This window comes from Aotus nancymaae, unplaced genomic scaffold (assembly GCF_030222135.1).
Source record: "Aotus nancymaae isolate 86718 unplaced genomic scaffold, 86718_ANA_hifiasm-v0.15.2.pri h1tg000002l, whole genome shotgun sequence".
NCBI lineage: Eukaryota > Metazoa > Chordata > Mammalia > Primates > Aotidae > Aotus > Aotus nancymaae.
In genome coordinates, this window is record NW_026988413.1 from 13,895,884 (window position 1) to 13,921,612 (window position 25,729).

The 25,729-nt window shown below is 37.8% G+C and overlaps 3 protein-coding genes across 5 annotated transcripts in view; 1 reads left to right on the forward strand and 2 right to left on the reverse strand.

Moving 5' to 3' along the window:
* The window catches only part of LOC105713772 (olfactory receptor 2A14), a 92,331-nt gene that overhangs the window by 52,909 nt on the left and 13,693 nt on the right, over window positions 1-25,729 (forward strand). The window lies entirely within an intron of this gene.
* On the reverse strand, window positions 2,729-4,489 carry LOC105713767 (olfactory receptor 2A7). Its single transcript, XM_012447570.2, has one exon. The coding sequence runs from the start codon at window positions 4,483-4,485 to the stop codon at window positions 3,553-3,555; it is 933 nt and encodes a 310-aa protein (XP_012302993.2). The 5' UTR covers window positions 4,486-4,489; the 3' UTR covers window positions 2,729-3,552.
* LOC105713771 (olfactory receptor 2A5) lies at window positions 20,316-21,248 on the reverse strand. The gene has a single exon (XM_012447574.2). The coding sequence runs from the start codon at window positions 21,246-21,248 to the stop codon at window positions 20,316-20,318; it is 933 nt and encodes a 310-aa protein (XP_012302997.2).

Below are 25,729 nucleotides of genomic sequence, written 5' to 3' on the forward strand. Positions count from 1 at the left end.
AGCACATAGTATAGCAAGTTGATGGTTCTGAGCTTGTGAAGATTTCAATATGAAGATGTGCCTCAGGAGGAAAAGCAAAAATAAATAAAAAAGTAGACATTAAACAACAATCTTCTAAAAGAAAATTTAAAGTATTAATGATGACATCGTCTTCCTAATTTGTTGCCCCACCACCTACACCTCAGTCCCTTTCCTGTACTCTTTCCATGTGTGCCACAAAGACTTCTCCAGTCTATGGGAAATCTAATATTCATTCCAATTTATTTAGTACATTCCAGGTGCCTTATGCCCTCTTTAGTGCTATGCTTAATGAAAGATATGACATAGATTTAGCATCCATTTGGCTTTATATTCTATTGCAATAAATATATTCTCATAGATAAGCATGTATTGTGACTGTACTGACAATTAAATGCATAATTTATAAAACAGCTGACATGTATTAATTTTCCTGAGATGTAACATCTTTCCATAATATATTGTAGTATACTTTGGTTGGGAAAATTATTTCATACATTTTATCACAATCTAGAAAACAGCAATTTCTGACTTCTTTTGTGAGTGTCATCTTTCCCAAATAAATCTCTATCACAAAGATATTTCTCCACCAAAGAAACATATATAGCCAAGTCCTAAGCACGTTTTTTTTTTTTGGTAGAAAGTGATTTATTTAGAGAGCAAGAGAGAAACAGGAGAAGGAGAGAGAAAGAAACAGCTAACTCTCACACTGAGTGAGAGAATCCAGAAAGATGGAATCCAGGAGAGGAAAGCAGCTTCCACACTGAATGGAAAGGAATAGTGAGAGATGGAGTTTAGGAGGGGAAGGCAGACTTCCACGAGAGAGTGTGGAAGGGGACCCCAGAGGGGAAATCCAGGAAAGAGACCTAAACACTTTTACATAATTTACACATCAAATGTGCATCTATTTTTTCCCCTGGAACCATTGATATATAATGTGAATGATGAGCATATAGGTTTAGCATTAAGAGAAATAATTTACTTCTCTTGCCAATACTTAATAAAAAGTGTCAGTAACAGTGAGAGTTAACCAAAGCCTAGGAGCTACAACATGTCTAGAGAGAATTCATGGCAAAGTAAATAAAGGCAACCTGGTTAGCTCCCACATTTGGACTCAAGGATCTCAGAAGGGTGAAGCTCCAGAAGGTTTCTGGGTGTTTCTGTGAACCGTCACTTCTGTTTCTGATTGAAAATGTACCAGCATCCTCACAAAAGGAAGTATTATTCTCTGAAGGGCTGAATCTTGTTGGCAGCCCAGGGCTCTCTGGAGGGGCTGGGCCATGAAACTCCTGAATGCCCACCTCCTTGGGGAAGGAGAGACAAAGCAATTGTCTTTTTCTATTTCTGTTTTCAACCCCAGCAGGATGCACAATGAAGAAACACACAGTCACAGAGCACACCTCTGAGACAACATCTCTCATTATCATCCTGGAATACTTGGCATTATTTGAATTTCATGAACACCCATACTGCCCTTGTTCCCCAATCTCCAGATGGTCCAGGTGAACCTGTCAGGAAGCAGGACCAATGTGACAATGAATAGGTTCCTGGTGTGAACCTCTGTAGGTCAGCCTCTCCCTGATGTAATCTCGGTTCCTTCTGTGGCTGCAGAAATGGGAAGAAAGCATCTGAAATATTAGCTGATTGCAAGTGACCCTCTAAGGTTAGAGAGGCAGGGAGCAGACGAGGGAGTCCCAAGTGCCCCAGTGGGGCTTATTATAACCTACCTGAAGGGAACGTTTTCTAGGGCACAAAACAACTAGTCCAAGTCCGCTGTTGGAAGTGTTCTCTAATCTCCGGTGAAATGGGAAGATTTTGAGTTCAGTTCCTCTCGGGAGTGGAGGAAAGAATCCTTTCCAAGGTAGCTTCCCCTAGCAGTTTCCTGCCTCTTGTGAGATGAGAAGATTTGCCGTCTTGAGACGTGGGTCCCGCGGAAGTCTGACCTGCAGACCCTGATTCAATGATGGATGAATGAATGCACTCCCACCGTAGTGTTTCAAGTGGGCTAGGGAATGGCCACTGGTTGCTTTCAGAGGGCAAAATGCAACCAATGAACCCAGACCCTCTGTCTGTCCACACTTTAATTCATAACAGAGGTTCTAAGTTAACACACTTGTGGATAATTAACATGGTTAAGAGAATGGTTTTACAACTGATGGAAGTTTTTGGTTCTGGGGCCCAGAGTAAATGCAATTAACAGGTAATCCCCTTTGATCCTCCAGAGAGACCACCCAGCACAAAATTAACATGAGTAAACAGAGTGGAGACAAATGGGTGTGGGGTAAGGCCTTTTGATCAGTCTCTAATTTCCTTCCTATGCTAATGTTAACAAGTCAATAATTTCCTTCCTATGCTAATGTTAATCTGCCCCAGTAAAACCAATTGGCCTTCCAAAAGGTTTGAGATTACAATCTATGTCTTTCCTAACAGTTTATATCTTTAATATCTTGCCAGCCACCCCGAGTGAATAGCAAGACTGTCTAAGATATCATATTTATTTGTATTTTGCTGAGTTCTTCTACTGGACGTAAGGCAGTAAAAATGTTATTTGGAAATCTATCAATCAATCACGCAATTTAGAAAGTTGTTAGAAAAACTAGGGTTCTAACTCTGAGTTAGAAAAATTAGATTGATTTCAGTCAGTGGCAAACACAGGAAAATGTACTGAATCATATTTCTTTAAATATCAAAATTTGAGGATTGTGAAGTCGAATGAAGTCATCTCCTGAAGCTTCTGTAGTAGGAATGCTGATCCATGACGAAGGACAGGGTTGGATTTATTTCTTTAGACGATCCACCATTGAACAGTAGAGACAGGGATCCTTATGGTCTATATCCAAACAGAGACCAGATTTTTACAGACTGATCGAGGCACAATGCTCAAACCTACATCTCTTTAGAGGCTCACTTTGCAAGGAAAAAAAAAAAAATCATTCTGCCCTCGAAGGTGGCTGCAGGAAGTATTCACAATGAGTCAATTAATACCAACATCTCCTGTTCTAGGAGACTGTTAGTACGTGTTACAAAGGAAATTTTATGTGCTCACGTAAGTTTAGAAAACGCTGGCTAAAAACTAGCATAGAATTTTCCTTTCCTAGAGAAACTTTTACAGCGTTCACTGTTGTAATATGAATTGTGATTCCTCGACGGAGGCATCTGATGTGAAATAAGTCTCCAACTTATTTGACCACAGAACTTATTTTTAAAGTCCTCTGAAGGGACCAGTGTTTTGGAAAAGATTATGGGAGCTATAGGACTGGATCAAAGGCTAATGAGGATATTGTAAGGGGTATTGTCCTGGGGTGGACTAGCTGCACCACAATTTGAAGAAATCAATTTCTAGAATTCATCCCACATCTGCCGAATCAGTCATTTAAAGGTAGGGCAGGAGATAGTTCCATTTTAAATAAATGTCTCAGATAATTCTCATGTCCATTGAGAACACAGGTCCCATCTGTACAGAGTTGGGTTAGGAGGCTCTCAAAGATGTAACTTCCTAGGTCACTGTCAATCACAATGCCATACATAATCTTTTCATAAAGCCCTTTCTAGTTCCAGCACTCTCTTCAAAGTATTCTTCACTTCTGAGTTCCTAAGACTATAGATAAGGGGATTGAGCATGGGATTAAAGAGGCTGTGAAACAGCAGGAGATATTTCTTCTGCTCCTTGAGGTTTCCATATCTGGGTCCAACATACATGATAATGGCTGTGCCATAAAAGAGTCCAACCACACAGAGGTGGGAGGAGCAGGTAGAGAAGGCTTTTCTCTGACCTTCCCCTGATTGGATCTGAAGGATGGCACAGAGGATGCACATATATGAAACTACAATTAAGGACAAGGGTCCCACCAGCACAGAAATTGCTCCGGCCAAGACCATGATCTCATTGATGTGGGTATCTGCACAGGCAACTTTGAGAACAGCCATGATTTCACAGAAAAAGTGATTAATTTGCTGGGGCCTACAGAAGGGTAAAGGTAGAAGTAACACTAGATGAATCAAGGATAGAAGGACTCCGATGGTCCAGGAAGTCACCGCTAGGGTGATGCAGACTCTCCAGGTCATAATGGCAGAATATTGGAGGGGGTGGCAGATGGCCACATACCGATCATAGGACATCACCACCAGGAAGAGACATTCTGTATGTGCAAAACTCAAAAACAGAAACATCTGCGTCATGCAGCCAGCAAAGGAGATGGGCTTGGCTGGAAGCAGGAGGTTCACCAGCATCTGGGGCACCGTGTTGCAGGCGTAGGCGATGTCGACGACGGCCAGGTGTGAGAGGAAGAAGTACATGGGGGTGTGCAGTCTGGAGTCCAGTGAGATGAGCCCCAGGATGGCCCCGTTCCCCAGCAGGGTGAAGATATAGAACAGGGAGAAGAGCCCAAAGAGGAGCATCTGAATCCATGGGCTGAGGGGAAATCCCAGTAGGAGGAACTCTGTGATGGAAGTCTGATTTGCCCCCATTTCCCTGTAGAAGAAACAAAGGAGCTCACCAAGTCTGAATATCTGAGGCAAATGTTTAAACATGCTGTAACTGTACATATTATTGTTTGTTTCCTTAAAAAACACCTTCAATGATATTTTGATCTTAGTCACTTACTAAGAAAATTATGCATTTAAAAATGAAGCACAAGGAAATTTTGTTACCAATGATAAATTCAATGTTAGTATGATATTATAGTATTCATTACATCTTATTTTCAAATCTACTTTCATCACAGTTCAAAATATGTTGATACTTAAATTGCCTTCATAGCATGGACTCTTTGCTCAGTTTGTGATGACTGTATCCGATGCTTGCCCTCTGTACTCCTTCACTGCAGAGTACTTATATCCATACATGTGGAAGTGTGCTGGTGTCTATGTCTATATATAAGGATAGAAAGAGGGATGAGGACCATGTCGATCATCCTGCTATCAGGTCTTCTCACCAATTTGAACCTTCATTATATGAGTTATTTGTTAAACTTGTGATTTTTACTGATTGTATAATCTTGATTTAAGTTGAGGGAATGGCAGTTTGCCCTAACTTTGGCTAGATTTAAACAGAGATCTTTGCGTTTTGACTTTTGTACCCATAGAGGGTCTACTCTGTTTGTGTTGTCTTATGATCAGAATGTAGTTACCTGTCACCTTCTTATACTATAAATGTGTATTTATTTTATTTGTATATTTTTTTCTATTTTTTGCAAATTTATTTTTAATATTTTTTTAGTTGATACATAATAGATGTACATAGTTTTGGGGTACATGTGATAATATACTCATTTAATTTATAAAGATCAAATCTGTGTATTTGGGCTGTCATCTTAAATATTTGTCTTTTCTTTTTGTTAGAAACATTCAAATTATTCTCTTCTACCTATTTTGAAATATGTGGTAGATTACTGTAAACTATAGTCACTCTTCTAATCTATTGAACACTAGGTCTTATTTCTTCTATGAAACCATACATTTGTAATCAACTTCTCTTTATGATCCTTTTTTTGCTACCCCTCCTGGCATCTGGTAACCACCAATCTACTCTCTGTCTTCATGAGATGCACGTTTTTACCTCCCACATATAAGTGAAAACATACAATATTTGTCATTCTGTGCTTAGCTTATTTCATTTAATGTAATGACCTCCAGTTCCATCCATATTGCTGCAAATGACAGGATTTTATTCTTTTACATGGCAGAATAATATTCCTTTGTGTATATGTGTGTATGTGTGTGTGTGTGTGTGTGTGTGTGTGTGTGTATATATATCACATTTTCTTTATCCATTTATTCATTAATGAGCACTTAGGTTTATTTCATATTTTGGTTATTGTGAATAGTGCTGCAATAAACATGGCTGTGAAGATATCTTTTTGATATGTTCACTTCCTTTCTTTTGGATATATAACCAGTGGTGAAATTGTTACATATCATCTATTTACATTTAGAAATTTCCAAAATTCTGCTATATTCCTATAGCAATTAATGTCTACCCAGTACATACATATATGAATATATATAAAATTGAATCCTTACTCTGTGTAATGTACTTGTTTTCTATTTGATTCTAGTCTAATCTATTCTATTCCATTAGTAAAAATGCTGACTGAATGATTTCATGATGGGTCATAGCCTGGGATTTAAAAAATACTGATCTCTATCCAAAACTAGAGCTAAAACTCTATACACTTGTATTCATAGAATGTTTAACATATTTTATAGCTTCTTAACTATCATGTATAAATAAATAACTACCTACTATTTATGGTGATTCTTTAGCTTTTAGGGGCCTATCACATGTTTTAAAATTCTTCTGAAGCAAAGAGGGTATATTGAGGTTTGAATTATTGCAACTTCTAAATTATTGCTTCTGTTTTTTACCTGACTCTATAGCCTTCTTCAGTCCATAATCCATCTGAATTTCACTAAAATAAAAAAGAAAAATTCATAATTGAGTTTCTATCAATGAGTTCCGCATTCACATTTTCTGATGTTATTATTTGAAATATTTCATCAGCAAAAGTAAATAAGTTTTTGTCTTACTTACTTTTGTCTTATTTCAAAGAAAGAATCATAATTCAAAGTAGAATTTATTGGAAGGTGATATTATCTTAGTCAAGAAATAATTTGATAATTATTGAAATTGCCTTCTTGAAAATTAGTAATTTTATTAGGAATGAAGTTGATTTCAGTGAATGTTTTAATTCATAGATTAATTAATCATCCATTCAAGATGGGATTCCTTTGTCATGTAAGAAGTTGAACTAGAAGAATGCCAAGATCCCTTCCAGCAATAGAATTCAGTGGTCCCAAAGGCATAGAAAAGTGCTATTCGCTTTCACTTCAACTTTCTTGCAATATTTGAGACCAACAAAGATAACAATGCTATTTCTAAAATTTCATATGATAAAGGCACACAATAAAGTAGCAGGATGAATGGTGTCACCTCATCTTCCCCCATCTCCAAGTAGCTAAGTCACAAAATCAAAATCCACAGGTATTAACTGACCATACACTACATCCTGCTACGTGTGTTGGCTGAGGGCATGTAAGACTGTACTTGGTTGCTGCTACGTGTAACCTGGTTGGATTGATAAGACTGTTAAAAAGACTCACAAATATGTCAGTAAAAGAAAGAAAATCAGTATATCAAAGAGATATCTGCACTCCTATGTTTGTTGCAGCACTGTTTACAATAGCTGATAATTGGAAACAACCTAAGTGTCCATCAACAGATGAATGGATAAAGAAAATGTGGTACCTATACACAATGTAGCACTCACTATTCATCCACAAAAAAGAATGAGATCTAGTCATTTGCAACAACATGGATGGAAATGGAGATCATTATGTTAAATTAAATAAGCCAGGCACAGAACAACAAACATCATATGTTCTCACTTATTTATGGAAACTAAAAATCAAAACATTTGAACTCATGGACACAGAGAGTAGAAGGATGGTTACCAGAGGCTGGAAAGGGTAGCAGGGGTATTGAGAAGAGGTGGGGATCATTAATGTGTACAAAAAAAAATTAGGAAGAATGAATAAGACCTACAATTTGTTAGCAAAATAGGGTGACTATAGTCAATAATAACTTCATTGTACATTTTTAAATAACTTAAAGAGTATAATTGGATTGTTAGTAACTTAGAGGGTAAATGCTTGAGGGGCTGGGTACCTCATTCCCCACGATGTGCTTATTTTACATTGCATCCCTGTATCAGAACATCTCATATACCCATAAGTATGTACACCTACTATGTACCCACAAAAATTTAGGAAAAAAGGGACTCACAAATTTGATAATTCTCATGTTTAAATAACTCAGAAAAAGGAATTTCACGTTCGAAAATAAAGCCTTCGGGTTACTCTTCTTCTTATGTAACATAAATCTAGTTTGCAGTCAATTGTTCTGTAAAACCACTACTTAATTTCATGAGGCAATAGAAACTTTTACAAGCAAACCTCCACAAATAACCATTTTACCTTGCAATTTAAACAAGAAATTCAACACCAAATGTATCAAAATAAGTTATCTACATTAGGTATATCTGAAAGAGAAAACTTTTAAATTTGTCTAGTAGCTAAGTCTATAAATTGCAGAAATTTGGCATTAATGAATAAGAATTACATTTTGCATCATGATTTTTTATTACAGTCCATCTGAAATTATATAATAAATAAAGATTGGATAATATAATAACTTACATCAGGCTTAACAACTAAAAATGAGAAAACAAGCTGGATATGAGTTAGGTAAAGCTTCACAAATTAGTAGAAAGCATCTGAGCTAGTGTTGAAACTCTTTCATTCCAAGATTATTGGGGGGGGAAAGTGCCCCAATGGAGGCTGGATATCTCTCAGAGGAGATGACTGTATTCTCTGCTTAGATCAACCATGGTTTCATCTGCTATGAAAGTGTGTTGCAGTGAAGGGATAAAGACCCATCATGCACACTGCCATCTGCCCCTGTCCAAGGGAAAGGGGCTCTCGCTGTACTTATCCCTCTAGTTTTCCCTGGAAGAATGTTCATGTCAAGATGTTGCTGCTGTTAATTTCTTCGGTCACTGTAGGGTTCATGATCAGAAATTTAAGAAGCAATACAATGACTTCCAGGACCTCTTCATATATTACAGATTCCCCAAGCTTATTTTAGTTTCAGAAACTCCAAAATATCCCCACCTACTAACCTTCCAAATAGATTAACTTGTTTTGGGGGCAGGTGGAACCCATATGGTATTCCCATCCTCTTTAATGTTGGCTGAGTTTCATCTTCTGTGTAACCTGAACATGTATTCTATATTTTTTTCCATCAAGTCTCCACCAGGAATACAATTCCCAAAGTAGGACCAGGTAGCAAGAACTATAGAAGCTGTGGGGAACATGTTAAGGCATCAGAAAGAAGAATAAGGCAACCCAATGGGATTTGTTAAACCCTATTTTGTAAGATTTAACTAGAGCACAAACAAGGAAGGACACTTCTTACCAAGAAGCAATCCTTGTTCTTCAATTTATGATGATTTTGAACACAAGGGAAGTGGGAGGTGGAGTGAGAAAGACCATGATCCCTGAGGTCTGTGATTATTACTATTTTCTCTGTCTTCTGAGAATGAAGAAATAAAAACGAACTGACCATATTTTATAATTTCAGGGAATACAGCTGAGACAATTTGATGGTGTCTTTGTGCTTTAAATTTTTCTTTTAGTCTTTTACTTAAATCCATTCTTATACTTAAATATAAAGGAGGCAGGGTATAATTTGGTAAATTAAAGTTATTTTAATGTTTATGACTGCCAACTAAGAAAGTAAAAAACTTACTATATTTACCTTGAGAGAGCTCACCTGCAGTAGGTCTTAGTGGGCTTTTCCCCATCAGACCTGTTCAGTAAGAGGCTTGTTGGTGTCTGGTGTCCAGATTGTGTTCTCATATTCTGGAAGGATGCTGCTTCCTGATACTGATGCCCAAGGGCATCTGATTGCTAGAGAGAAACAATCCCTGGTTACCCATATGTTGTTCATGGTCCAACTTATTAAATATATAAACTCATAAATTACATCTCCTCTTTTTCTGTTTCTAATTTTATAAATATAAAAAACTTCTATATGTCTCATAATATTTTTTGCCTTAAATTCTATTTTATGAGAAAAAGATATATTTTGTTTGATAATAGCAATGCTGAACTTGGTTTACTAATGCTTAGGCCAATTTGCATTTATGTTCATTTTTGAGATTTGTTCAATAAATCACTTTTCTTCTACTGTACATTTCCAGTTTTGTTATCATTGTTATACTAGCCCTATAAAGCAAGCTAGATTGCTGTCCTTCTTTTGTCTATTCTCAAGAAGTTTTACATAGTATGAAAATTAGCTTTTCCTTGAGGATCAGTAAAATTTGCCAATAAAATTATATGGCATGGTCTTCTTTGATTAGAAGAAAATTCTGGTAACCAATTCAATTTTTTTTAACATAAAGTTTTTGGATTTTCTACTTCTGTGTAAGAAATTTTATGTAATATTTTCCAAATATTTTTTATTTTTCCATAAGTTATTGGGGTACAGGTGGTATTTGGTTATATGAGTAAGTTCTTTAATGGTGATTTGTGAGATTTTTGTGCAACCATCACCTGAGCAGTATACACTGCACCCTATTTGTAGTCTTTTATCCCTCACCCCCTTTTCTCCCTTCCCCCCAAGTCTCCAAAGTTTATTGTATCATTCTATGCCTTTTCATCCTCATCACTTAGCTCCCATGTATCAGTGAGGTCTGGTTTTCCATTCCTGAGTTACTTCACTGAGAATAATAGTCTCCAATCTCATCCAAATTCCTGCAAATGCCATTAACACACACACACACATATACACACACACACACACACACATACCCAACTGTGGTATGTGTATATATATGTGTGTTTCGTATGGTATATACATACATACATACACACACACGTGTACATGTATATACACATACCCATAGTTGGGTATGGGGTGTGTGTGTATGTGTGTGTGTATATATACACACACACACACACACACACACACACACATATATATATACATACCATATATATACCTATATATAAACATAGTTTCAGGAACTCTGAAATATCCCCACCTACTAACCTTCCAAATAGATTAACTTGTTTTGGCAGCAGATGGAACCCATACAGTATTTTCACAAATATGCATATTCATACCACAGTTTCTTTATCCACTCATTGATTGATAGGCATTTGGGTTGGTTCCATGACCAAAATGCTGATAGTTATATGAACAATGAAGTCTGAGCTGAGGTAGTCTCAGATGGAGATGAGGAACTTGTTGGGAACTGGAATAAAGGTAACTCTTGCTATACTTTAGCAAAGAGACTGGTGGCATTTTGCCCTAGAGATCTGTGGAACTCTGAACTTGAGAGAGATGACTTAGGGTATCTAGTGGAAGAACTTTCTAAGCAGCAAAATATTTATGATGTCACTTGGGTGTTTTAGAAGCGTTCAGTTTTATGTATTCACAAAGATATGGTTTGGAATTGGAACTTATGTTTAAAAGGGAAGCAGAGCATAAAAGTTTGGAAATTTTGCAGTGTGACAATCCAGTAGAAAAGAAAAAAGCATTTTCTGGGGAGAAATTCAAGCCTACTGCAGAAATTTACATAAGTAATGAGGATCTCAATGTTAGTCACCAAAACAATGGGGAAAATGTCTCCAGGGCATGTCAGACACCTTCATGGAGGCCCCTCCCATCACAGGCCTAGAAACCTAGGAGGGAAAAATGGTTTTGTGGGCTGGGCCCAGGGACACCCTGCTCTGTGCGGCCTCGGGACATAGTGCCTTGCATCCCAGCTGCTTGAACTTCAGCTATGGCTAAAAGGGCCAACATACAGCTTTAGCCATTGTTTCGGAGAGTACAAGACCCAAGCCTTGGGAGCTTACACATGGTGTTGAGCCTGTGGGTGCACAAAAAGAATTGAGGTTTGAGAACCTCCACCTGGGTTTCAGAGGATGTATAGAAATGCCTGGATGTCCAGGCAAAAATCTGCAGGGGTGGGGCCTCATGAAGAACCTCTGCTAGGGAAGTGTGGAAGGGAAATGTGAGGTTGGAACCCCACACAGAGTCCCCACTGGGGCACTGTCTAGTGGAGCTGTAGAAAATGTCTACCATCCTCCAGGTCCCAGAATGGTAGATCCGTTGACAGCTTGCACCATGTGCCTGGAAAAATCTCAGACACTCAGTGCCTCCATGGAAACAGCCAAGAGGGGGGCTATACCCTGCAAAACCACAGGGACAAAGCATCCCAAGGCCATGGGAGCCCATCTCTTGCATCAGCATGACCTGGATGTGTAAAAATACAAAATTAGCCAGGCGTGGTGGCGGGTGCCTGTAATCCCAGCTACTTGGGAGGCTGAGGCAGGGGAATAGCCTGAACCCGGGAGGGGGAGGTTGTGGTGAGTGGAGATAGCGCCATTGTACTCCAGCCTGGGCAACAAGAGCAAAACTCTGTCTCAAAAAAAAAAAACAAAAAAAAACCAACACTGACAACTGCACCCCTGACCTCCAGAGACTGGGATTCAATTTATCTGTGTGTGTCCATACAGCAGGAGCCTGAATAACTCCAGGTGACTCCAATGGTCAGCCACGGGTAAGAACCACTCCTATGGTCATTTTTATTTTCACCTTTCCTCTTCCTTAGGCTTTGCCTTTACTTTCATTCTTTCCAAAATTCCTACTACTCCTGGTTTCCATTGTTTTCATCTTCTCTATTTTCATAAGCTACACTGATAGACTTTACTGCTTATATAACAGATCTATAGAGATCATTATATTTTCTTTTAGGATCATGAATTTCTTCTGATTTGGGCCCATTATACTTGAAGGCTTTTGATAGCATTAACTGTATAATCCACTACAGAAAAGGGCTGAATATTGTCATTATCATTGTCCTCATGGTTAACAAAATCAACATCGTCAAATTAAAGGCAAACTCCTGAATCACAAATTGAACGCTCTCAAAGGAAAAATGGAGCTCCTCAAAGATACACTTATTCTGCCTCCTCATCACCCCTTTCTCTACCTCCTCCAATACTCTGACTCTCTCTTTCATCATTTCTAGCTCTTTCCTAACAGGATCCCCCCTCCTCCTCACCATATTCTTCTTGATGGGCCTATGCTATCTCTTCAGGTTCCCCAGGCTCATCAGCTTATTTGGTGTATTAGTCTGTTTTCACACTGCTACTAATAACTACCTGAGGCTGGGTAATTTATAAAGGGAAAGAGGTTTAATTGAGTCACAATTCAGTATGGCTGGGAGGCCTCAGGAGACTTACAATCATGGTGGAGGCAAAGGGGAAGCAGGCACCTTCTTCACAAGGTGGCAGAAACGAGAAGTGCCCAGTGGAGGGGGAAGAACCTCTTATAAAACCATCAGATCTCATGAGAACTCACTCACTATCATGATAATAGCATGGGGGAAACTGCCCCCATCATTCAATTTCCTCCACCTGGTCTCTCCCTTGACAAGCGGGGATTGTGGGGATTGCAATTCAAGATGAGATTTGGGTGGGGACACAAAGTCCAACCACATCACTTGGCTATGTGCCTCCGCCAACACATTCCCCTCCTCTCTCCAATGTCTTGCTCTCTTTGTGTTGGCCAAGCCCTCAGTGCCTGGGTGAAGATCATGGAAGTCAGGAAACAGGTTGGGATAGCCACTGAGCTGACCAGTGACTCATGTGGCTGTAATCACTAGGACAACAGCCTTGTATCTGGCTGAAAGGCTGGTGAAGCTACTCAGGAGTGGATGGCAGACCTATTGGCTGCTACAACTGCAGCAGAGATAAGGACTCAAAGTTGGTAAATGTGGTGTACCTTTAAATTTTTGACACACACCAAATTATAAATTTTTCTAATGCAGCCTACAATTATTCAGCATTTTCACCTTTCTAATCAAGTCAAGAGATTTACCATGATTTAATTATTCATTGGTATCATTTACATCAACCTGTTATGGCTGCTAAGAGTATTTTTCATATTTTGTTTACATTCAACAATATTCACTAATACACCTTATCAATTTGCATGCTTAGCATGTACCCTATATACTTTCATTCTGTTTTCCCTTTTTTTCTATCCAACTATATTTATTAACAATTCTATTGAATAAAGGGAGGTAATTTTCCTTAGATTTTATTTGAAAACATTTTCATTTTTCTCTTTTTCTTGAATGATAGTTTAACTGAGTGTGAAATTGCAGAGTAATAGTTTTCCTCATCCTTTAGAATATTCCCTTCTAGCATCTGTTTTGCTGAGGGGAAGTCCACTTTTATTTGTTGTTATTTTGTAGCTATTCTCTTATTCTCTGAAGGTTTTATTATTTTTGTTCTTCCTTAATGTTCTGCGCTTTTGTTATAATATATCTAGATATGAATTTATTTTTATTTATGTGGCTTGATACTCAGAGTACCTTTTGTTCTGAGAATTCTTGTGTTTATCCATCAGGAAAAAAATTTTAACAATAATGTCCTATCCCATTTTCATCATTATTTTTATATCCTTATAAGATAAATAGATAGTATATCTGAGTCTAGAGTCTATTTGCTTTTTATTCCATTTTCTTAAAAAATAGTCTCTGTTGCATTTCGGGAAAATTGTATATTCCATATTCTATTTCACAATCTTTTCCCCTAATGTGCTCCATCTAGAATTATCCTGTTATTTGAGGTTTTTTCTGTATTTCAGAAGATTTAGTCCTTATTTCAGGGAATGCATGTTTTATTTCTAATCTCTGTAATTGTTTCTTTTGGGATCCGTCTGTCGTTTTCAAATTATTTTTCTTCTTAATCCCTGGCCATCTAAAATAGTTGTCATAACTTTAAGAAATCTTTTATGTTTTTAAAAATAAATAAATATTTATCAATTGTTCATTCATGAATGCACAAAATGCACATCATCAGAAGTGAATTTATTTTCCAGTTGTTGATGTTTTCGGCTGCTTCTCTTGGCAGCTTCTGAAAATAGATTCAAAGACCCAGTTCTCTCCCCATTTCTCTCTCTCTGTATCTCTCTCTCCTTCTTCTCTCATCTAGAAGCTCAGGGGTTGTCTCGGCCCAGCTCTTTGGGCTTCCTATCCAGACCTCGATCTTACATTAATGGTTTAGAATTATTTACCTATAGTGAGACTGAGTATATTGGGAATCCCAGCACCAAGAGTGGGTGGCTGGTTTCCACATTTGGTTGTAGCTTAGTGCCTGGGTTCTCTGAAGTCTTCAACCCGCAGTTTTCCTGAGGCTATATAGGGAAGCAGTACAGCACAGTGCATTTTTTGTGTCTCCATTAGTAAGCAAAGGAAGTCAGTCCCTCCCACCCTCCTCCATATCCTATTTTCAAGGAAGGTGCTAAGCCTCAGTTCCCCATTATTTCATGAAGCACTTTAATATCTTTAGTTCCCAAGAGTGAAACTATCTCCACTCAGGCCAACTTACAAACACAGTCAGCTAACCCGTGGTTTCTGCATCACTCACACATCTGATTTTATGTTTTGTTTCTGATCCACAGAGATGTTTATCTTGCCTTGGGAGCTGGTTTTGTCTTTTTCCTTTCCTCTCTTTGTGGTTTATCTGTCACTGCTCTGTGGGGTTTTGTTGTTTTGTTTTATTTTGTTTTCAGAGACAGGGTCTCACTCTGTAGCCCAGGCTGGAATGCATAGCATGTTCATACTACTGGATTCAAACTATTGGGCTCAAGAGATCCTCCCACCTCAGTCTCCTCAGTCATTGGAATTACATGTGCAAGCCACTGTGCCTGTGTTTAAGGCAAAAGTTATTGAGCTACTATCACTAAATATCAGGCTAATATTTTAAAATGTAAAACCATGTATATCTAGAAATAAAGTTGTCATGGCATTGTGGGAATTAAAGTGAGAGAACCTTTTGATCCAGCAATCCCATTACTGGGTATGTACCCAAAGGATTATAAAACATTCAATTATAAAGACACATGCATATATATGCTTACTGAGACACTGCTTACAATGGCAAAGACTTGGAACCAATCCAAATGCCCATCAATGATAGACTGGATAAAGAAAATGTGGCACATATATACCATGGAATACTATGTAGCCATAAAAAAGGATGAGTTCATGTCCTTTGCAGGGACATGGATGAAGCTGGAAATCATCATCCTCAGCAAACTGACACAAGAACAGAAAACCAAACACCGCATGTTCTCACTCATAAGTGGGTACTGAACAATGAGAACACATGGACACAGGGAGGGAAACATCACACACCAGGGCCTGTAGGGAGGTGTAGGTGTAGGGGAGGCATAGCAGGGCGGGTGGGGGGATTGGGGAGAGCTAACATTAGGAGAAATACCTAATGTTGATGGCAGGGGGATGGATGCAGCAAACCATCATGGCATATATGTAACACACCTGCACATTCTGCACATGTACCCCAGAGCTTAAAGTATATTGAAAAAGTGAGAGAACTACAAGTATGAAGCTTATACAACAATTTTTTTCTACTTGCATATTTTCTTTTGATAACTCTGCTGAATCCTCAGAAGAACAAGATATGATTTTGACACAGAAAAAAGATTATCTTAGAGTTACCATTTAAAAATATTAAAATTATTACAAATTTGTTTAAAATTAAGTTAAACTCCTCCCCTCATTAAAAAAATAAAATGAAAAAGTTTATTATGAAATCTTAAATTTTCAAGATTGAAGAGACATTGGAAAGACTCTATTACAAATGCCTGTTCAACGTATTTATATTTTACTCAACCTTTATGTTTCTATTTATAGTGAGGCTGCACACCAATTCACAAGACCTCATTGTTCCATAACTTACAATGTTCAAAACTACTTTCTCCTATTGATTTTAATTTCACTTTTATATAAACCTACTTTTTGATTCTAGGATATTTTTCTCCACTTTGGGGAAGGCAATAAACGACTATGTTTGCCTTCTACAAGATTCTCTAAGGAAAATATGAAGACAACTATCCTGTCTGCTTTTTTCCTCCTTTTCTCCAGGCTATGAAAAGGCAGTCATTTTGAAAATTATTTATGGCTGTTAACTCATTTATTTGTTCACTTATGCATTTCTTTCCTAATATCATTAGCATTCAGGGCAATAGTAAGGCCAGGGGACCAATATAAGACGTTGGCTACTAAGAGTGCCAAAATTTCAGCCAACTAACAAGGTGTCACCAAGGTGAGTTTGTATCTCTACATACGGAGCCTGAGATTTCCTAGAGGAGCTATTCTAGGTACACAGCAGATGAGAATTCTTAGTGTGTGGGTAGGAGAGTGAATGTAACAAATCTATGGACTAATTATTTCTTATCTAGATGTTATTTCAAGAATCCTTTTGGAATTGAAGCTATATAGCGAATGTAAAATTTTATGTAGGATTCTTCTTAAAATTTTGTCTACTAGCAGGAACGATGAACACTATTTCATACCCAACCTCCTGTACACTAACCTTCAACCTCCTTTGGCGGAGACCTTCCCCGATATCGCTAACCAAATAAAAACAAAAACAGGCACAGAAACTTGCAAATGCAAATAGCTGAGATTTTTTGAGAAGCTTCCATTGGTCAGTAAATATAATAATTTGTGAATCATTAAAATAAAATTGAATTTTGTAGTTTTATAGTTGTTTGGTCATGAATTTCACCAGCTCTGAGTTTTACTATGTGATCATTTTCATTGTCCTTATATCCTTCTCACAAAAATACATCTCTTCAAACAGAGTGACATAAATTATTTCATTTAGCATTCACAAAAGTTATATAAGGTACCTAGCTGAAACATTGTTAGCCACATCTGACCTAAAATAAAACTCAGGATTGAGGAGGCCATATTATTCCTAGAAGCAGACCTATTTAGCAAGATGTGAATCTCACAGAACAAGCATCTCAGCTTGCTCCTGTGCTGGGTTCCCCGTTTCTCAGTCCTAGCAGCCTAGAGCACTGGTAAGGTAGGTCCATCACAGATCTGTACACAGGAGAGATGGCGATACTTCCTGGAAAAGCATTCATCACATCAGGAAGGGAAAGAACACAGATGGGTACACTTGATAGACAGAAGACCAGAATCACAGGTAAGATGAGATACTGAGAACAGCAGGATGTCTCTCATTCAGATTGTCCCTTTGAGGCAATGCCTTATGAGGCCACGTGATTTTGCAGACAGGAATTAGGAGGGAGTTACTATTGGAAAATAATTATTCTGCTAATGTGAGAGTTTCTACTCTTCCCAAAGGTGATAATGAATCCTCCAAAGATGGGTTGGCTACAGGATGTATTCTTTCTGGTGTTAAGACTTTGACTATAACACTGTAAACTCTGTTTTCTTCCAGACTCTGCCCCATCATGTGGATGTTGAGTCTAACCCCTTTTGAGCTAAAATTTGTAATGTTTTGGGCAGAAAAATGATAAGAAGCAGTTTGGGTTTGCAATCAATACAATCCATAACACTCAGTTCTATTACTGGTTGCGTAGTATAGGACAAGTTATTAAATCATGCTGAACTTTGTTTACTTATCTGTTAAACAGGGAAAATAATAGCGACTCCATTGTGATGTTTATGCAAGATAAATCGGATAACATTTGTGAAGTACTCTGTAGGACTTGCAGCCTAAAGCAACGCATCTTTCTTTCACTTTCCCCCAGCCCTTTGAAAACTGATTGATGTTGAAAATATGTATATGTAACGAGGTCATAACACTAAAATGTAATTACTTTGTTAAAATCCTAGAACTCATATATGAAAACAATTAATAGAAATTTCTCATATACTCATTTTTTCTGTAATGTTATATATATGTGTGTATATATATATGTGTATACACACACACACACACACACACACACACACACACATAAAATCAGAGCCACTATTCAGACCTGCTAGAGAACATTTCTTTATAATTCATCTTACATTTGTCACTTTCTGTAGAAGTGTCGTCTTTTTGGCCTATTCTTTCCCAATCATTTAGAACTGACATTGGATGAATTCTGTTCCCTGATTTTTCTACTTTACTCTAGGCAAAAAATTCTGAATCCAAATCTAGGCTTATGTTTTATATGAGAGTAATTATCCTATATGTTTCCTCTTTCCCTTTTTTTTTTAAAGTTTTAAGCAGAATATGAAGTATACATATTTTGAGGGATGTAATAATCATGCCAGATATAGTCAGAAAGTCTTTTTTATGTGAAAATATTGCCTGTTTTCTCTTTCTAGCTTTAGAGTAGCGTACACAATAATTCCATAGTGGTTGATAGTTAAATTTAGATCCAGTATTTATTTTTTTTATTCAAATTTCTCTCCATTGAAAGGAGCAGAGCAAGGTTTGTGAATTTCTGCTGGCTAAAAAATATCCTCAGGGCATGGCGATGTGAAAACAAAGACAATCACCAGAAGCAGAATGTTTAACTGAGATGAATGGATAAGCAGAGTAGTTAGCAACTAGGCTTTTTGAGAATTTAAAAGAAAATAGTGCATTCGGAGAGAGAGTAGGAGCAAAGAGTTCCGCCCTTGCTCCTTTCTTTCATGGAAGAAGAAACAGATGAAGTGATAAGAATATATTTTTAAAATTGTAAAAATAGAAAATCTACAGGCAGCAGATAATGTAATATCATCACATGCCATACAGTTGAATGCCTACAATACTACAAGGGTTAAGAGAAAAAAGAGAGAATTCCAATAGGTACCATACACAATGTGTTAAAAAAATCATATTATTATACTATGCTGATCATTTAGGACTCAGACTTGTGTTAAAATAAAACAAATTACTTGTCCATGTCATTCTGACCACTTGGGTCCAGGAAATGTGATTTATATCACCTGGAGTAGCTTCTCTTTGAAATTTTGTTGAAGGTCCTAAATATCTTTATCAGGACCTGTCATGTTCTTGGTTCTAAGTGGTGGTTTACAATGTCACATCAAGCTGTCAGTTTCCCTTGATGCTTTCTTCCTTTGTGGTATTTTCTTACTCCTACAATACTTTATGTAATTACCATAAAGATAAATTGTCACCTACACTCGGCTTTGCAATGTGAATTCCGAAAAAGGTAACTACCCCAACAATTTTCTTTCATATTTATTCTAAATGCAAAATATTTCCAAGCTCTTTCTAATTAAATGGTCCAGAATTAAGTGAAATGAAACAAAGATCCTGATATTTCTCTTTTATACAAAAAAAAAAATCTATACAATTGAACTTTGCTTTTTACGGAAATGGATTTGTTGGGGTGATTTAAATGAACTTCCAGTACTAATGTCATCATCCTTAGGCTTTAGGTTCCAGACCAGGCATTGGCTCTACTTTAGTTCTTGTTACATTCCCAGTAGAGGGCTGCTTAGCCAAGGTCAGTAATTATTCTGTGTTGTTACAAGTGCACTCTTATAGTAGCATATGGCATGGGATTATCAGTATATACTTATGGCAAAAAGAGTTGGAAATAATAGAGGAATTTAAGAGGAAATTTGAGAGAACTAAGTCTCAAAAGAACAGAAAGCAGATCCTGGGTAGGGCTGTGAGCTGGCAGCTGTGAGCTGGTACTCTGCTCCTGTGATGCACCACATGACTCTTCTCTTCGTGGCCTGTGGGCTCTGCGCCTTTCTGCATGTGCTTTGTGATCTGCATGGTACTCCATGTTTAGGAACAGAATCCAATCAATATACATTCTTGATATCAGAAATCTAAGAGATGGGGCTGTAAGGTATTTACATCATCATTCCTACCAATCTCATTTGGAGCAAATCTTCAACCCTCTAGACTTTCCCTGGCATCTCTCACCTTGATGTCTGTTTCCACAACACTCTTTTCAGGGCGCCCTTGACGTCTGTGTTCCTCAGACTGTAGATCAGGGGGTTCAGCATCGGGTTGAAAAGGCTGTAAAACAGGGAAAGGACCTTCTGCTGCACATCAGGATGGCGGGACTTTGGGGCCATGTACATGACGATGGCACTGCCAAAGAAGAGCCCCACCACGCAGAGGTGGGAGGAGCAGGTGGAGAAGGCCTTTCTGTGACCCTCCCCAGACTGGATCCTCAGGATGGCCACCAGGATGCATGAGTAGGAGATCAGCAGCAGGCAGAGCGGCCCCACCAGGATGAACACGGAAGCAGAAAAGATGACCACCTGGTTGAGCCAGCTGTCAGCACAGGCCAGCCTGAGGACAGACAGGATTTCACAGAAGAAGTGGTTGATTTCATGAGGCTCACAAAAGGGCAGTCTTAGGATGAGAACCACATGGACCAGGGCCAGAAGGGAGCCACATGCCCAGGAAGTGACAGCCAGGACTATGCACACTCTCCATCTCATGATGACAGAATATTGCAGAGGGTGGCAGATGGCCACGTACCGATCATAGGACATCATTACCAAGATGAGACACTCGGTGTGAGCAAAAGCCATGTATAAAAAGGTCTGCATGATGCATGGGACAAAGGAGATTGTTTTTCTCTTGTTCAGAAGATTTGCCCGCATCTTGGGGACATTGCTGGAAGCATATGAAATGTCAACGATGGCCAGGTGTGAGAGGAAGAAGTACATGGGGGTGTGCAGTCTGGAGTCCAGCCAGATGAGCCCCAGGATGGCCCCGTTCCCCAGCAGGGTGAAGATATAGAACAGGGAGAAGAGCCCAAAGAGGAGCATCTGAATCTTTGGGCCAAGGGGAAATCCCAAGAGAATGAATTCTGTGACCCATGTCTGATTTTCTGTCATGCCCTTGTGACAGTACCTGCGTTGGACTCTGCTGTGGCAATGAGCTGTGTGCTGAGGAGCAAATGCAGATTCCGATTAGTCACTTAACCAAAGGAGGGGGACTATGGTGCACACAGGGTGCTGACTCATCAGCAAGGTTTTTCAGAGTCATTATGTCAAATCCTTTAATCCATGGTAAAGCAAAAAAAGATTCAGTTCGGGGAACTAGTGTAAATGCAGACAGTGGATTGCAAGACCCACATTTTTACTATCAGAAGGGCAGCCACCGAGTAAGTTGCTTTTCAGAATGACTAGCCGTTTTATTTTAGAGTAAGGATCATAGCCATGTTTTCTGTGTTATGCTTTCTAATTTACTTAGTTTGCATATTTTCCCCCACTTTCTCTTCAATGTTTGGTTTTCTCTTATGTTGCAACTTGTGCAGAGTGCATTGTGCATGCAGGTGCTCAGTAAACGATTAGAGAACATCCATAAAAGCATGAATTAGGAAATGAGGTTTACAACTGCAATTTCAAAGAGGATTGTTTCCCTGTGTTTACTAGATTTAGGGAAAATAAAGCTGGCATTAAGTGTTTTACTTCCTGAAGCTCCTCAGGAAAATCTGGCTGTTTCCCTTTGGATGCAAGCCAAGAAAGAGTGCCATCACTAATCTGGCAAGCATTTATCAAAGTCGTTTCTGATATGGCCAGAGCAAGTGGTTATCTATGTGAAGGGTTAACAGGATAATATTCTAACTCCTGCCTCCACCCCATCTCCCTGCAGGGCTGCTTCCTTGGTTCTGAGTAGGTGCTGTTGCTGGCACAGTGCCCACTACACTTGCTGGATGAATTGATGGACAGATGGACGGATGGATGAATGGATGAATGGATGGATGGATGGATGGATGGATGGGGGAATGAAAGGCATTACATTAGGAATAACATTCAAAGGACATATCCTAGGTTTCGATCAAGTTTACTGATTACCTAAAACTGAAGGACTACATAAAATCTTGCCAAGATGCTTTCAATTATTTATATATTATCCACATATGGATATTTTATATCCACAATTATCCATGTGTAGATATACTGAATAATTATTCATTTATTAATTCACTCATTCAATTTACATTTACTGAGCATCTGCTCTGTGTGGGGTCATCTTAGACACTGGAAAAGCAAACACTAGTGAGATACTGTCTCCATCTTCCAAGAGTTTATATAATCTGTCTACAAGTGAGCCATGCAAATAAACAGTATAGGACCTGGGATACACGTGTTCACAGTATACAGCAGGCACCATGAGAGGGTGGGGTAGATTCTTCTAAAAGTGGATAGGGAAAGGCTTTCCCATGGATGGAAAGTTTAGACACTCTTCAGGCAGACATGCCAGGCTGGACCTTACCTATTCCATTATATCTGAAGAGACATCTGAGTCTGGAGATTTCAAAGATTATAAGTTATTTTCCCGTTGGTACCAAAGGAATTAGGTCCAATTTGGGAAGGCTTTCACTGCATGGAGGAGTTAAGAGATTTCAGTGAAAATTGTATAACTGTGTAAAAATAATAAAGTAACCAGAAGAAAAAAAAGACATACCAGGCTGCACCTTAGGGTATAAGGAGGGCACAGCAATAATAATAATAATAATAATAATAATAATAATAATAATAATAGGAAAGTGACTCATAGATGAGCTTCTGTTGGACTTCATTGGAAATAAAAAGCAAAATGATTTGACTAAGATATGTTATTACAAAGATTAATGTTTGGTTAATGTGAAGGATTGTTTAAAAGAACGAGATTGGAGACTGTGAGTCCCAGCTATCTGTAGAGTCTGCATTTTCAAGTGACAGTGAGTACCTGAATTGAGATGGTAACCATGGGGACACGCTGGAGGGAATGGGTATGGAACATGTGAAGGAAATATAATCATCGGTATTCAGTGACTTGGTGTGTGGTGAGAAACCAAGCAGAGCTGGGATGCTCCCCAGGTTTCTGGTTTGTGTGGCTGTATATGAAGTGTTTTCATTCAATTACCTGAGGAATAGCTGAGCAAGATATTATTTAAAAGCAAGGGCTAAAAAAAGAATATAATTTTGAGCATGATGGATATTTAGGTGGCTTGGTCCAATAAAGAATTAAGTTGTTTTGTAGTTCATTAGAGATATCAGGGTCAAAGCATAGATTTAACAGATAAAGTCATGATAATGGATAAGAGTGTTAGAGAGTAGAGCAGTTTTAGAGAGGAAAAAAAGGAGTGTCGAGAACAGTATCTTAAGAGTAACCCATATTTGAGAGGTGGACAGAGAAAGATAAATCTCCAAAACAGAACAAGAAGAAAGATCAGAGAGATAGGTGAGAGACTAAAAAAATAAAAATGAAGAAAATCAATAAGCTGTGCTCTATGTTACCCCAGCAGGCAAACTAAGGTACTCACTTTAATCATATGAATAATGATAACTCTATTTTTTAGAAACAAGAATATTTTTCTGTAAAAAGCTACACTTGTTAATTCTTATAGTAAAAATAAAATAAAACCAAAGTTACTAACAGAAAGCCATTGCCATCCTTCAAGAAAAATATAGCAGTTTTTTGGCATAATTTCCCAATTTCATTGACCCTTACAAGAGGTACAAGGCTGAGTATTAAGTGATATGTACAGAAAATTTTAATTTCCAAAGAGCCTGTTATTAAGCTGTTCATCAGAAATACAATACAAACGTGCAACAGCTTTATTATGAAAATTAAAAGTAATTATTACTTTATAAATAAAATGAGGGCTCAACTAAGAGAATGTCATTCCAAGGACAGAGATGGCAGATGACCAAAGATTTTCAAAGTTAGGCTCATTGATAATTTACGGAGGCAGAAATTCACTGTGTTCAAAAGAGCTTTTAATAGTACCTTGGATGCACATCTTATACTCTGGCAACTCATAAACATTATTCTTAATTCCTCAACACACCCAGAAAGGCTGATGATTGGGAGACTAATGGGATTTCGCACCTTTTTATTTCCCCTCCAATTATGTGACAAATGTCAACAAAATCTCATATTTCCTGGGACCACAGTATGGATTTAAAGACCAATTACATCTTCAAATGCAGAAAAAAACAGTGTTAGATATTGACTGCATTAATAAATATGTATTAATGTATCTAATTTACAAAGACAAATTGTATGTCTGTTAATTTCTTGTTTTTTTAGAAAACCATTCAGTTCTCAACTTTTGCCTCTAAACTGCTAAGCATTTGGTTGACACCACAGATAATGAAGAAATGTTTCTGAAAGCATGGTTCATGCAATACCAACATAAAAAGAGTACTATACCCTTTATGAGGCATCAAAATGTATCTTGCAAATGCTAAAGTTCAGTGTAAATGTAAGGTGCTACTTAAAAGCTTTTAAGCATGCAAAGAGTCTTAAAGACCATTTTATCACAGGTGTCATTTTAAAGATAACTCTGAAGTTAGAGAAGATTTAAGATAAGAACCCAGGCATCTTGAAGCTACTGTATTCAAAACGGAATGCTTAATTTTCTTTTCCTTGTTTTACCTATCACAATAAATTGCATTACTGCCATCCACAAGTTACTTAAATGGGAAACTGATTCATTCTTTATTCTTCTTACTCTCCAAAGTTGATCTGAAGTCTGTTCACCTGATTTTTAATGCTACCACCACAATCCACAGTCTCCTGGGGTGCATGGATAAAAAAAAGAGAGAAGGTTGACCTTCATATTTTTAGTTTGTACATTTCATGCTATTCCCAAATTGAGTGATGTAAGCAGATACAGATTCACTATACAAAATAAAATTTTATTGTGTAACCCTAAATTTGAGTCCCGTTCTGGACCACACAGCCTGCAGTGTACTATACATAATGTTTTATTACTTACATGATTATCTCATATGTAACAGAAATAAACAGAATGTTTTTTTTCTTAAAAGCACTAATTAGTTAATGAGAGCACTTTATCTGTGCCTTTTTTAACCTCTGTGTGGTTTCATTGTGGGCAAGCCTGACAAAATTCACCAAACTAATAGAAGTATCCTAGTATTCTTTTAAAATGCAAAGTATAGTATATACTATTATATAGTATGTATAGTATATATCTATCTATATATAAAGGGATAGGAGCTAATGAAAGTGGTATATATATATATATATATATATATATATATATATACCAGTTTATACTACATATACTATACTATGTAGTATATATATATCCTCCCTCCCTCCCTTCCTCCCTGCCTCCCTACATGTGCAGTGTGTGTGTGTGTATATATATATATATATATATATATATATACAGTAGACTCAGCATGTGGTGGAGATAGCAAGAGAACTAGAATTAGAAGTGAAGCCTAAGTATGTGACTGAATTGCTGCAATCTCATGATAAAACTTGAATGTACACACCTCTGCCACCTCAAAGAATGTATCCATTCAAACTGCCTTAATGTTAGCAAGATTGCACAATGAGTTTTGACATGCAT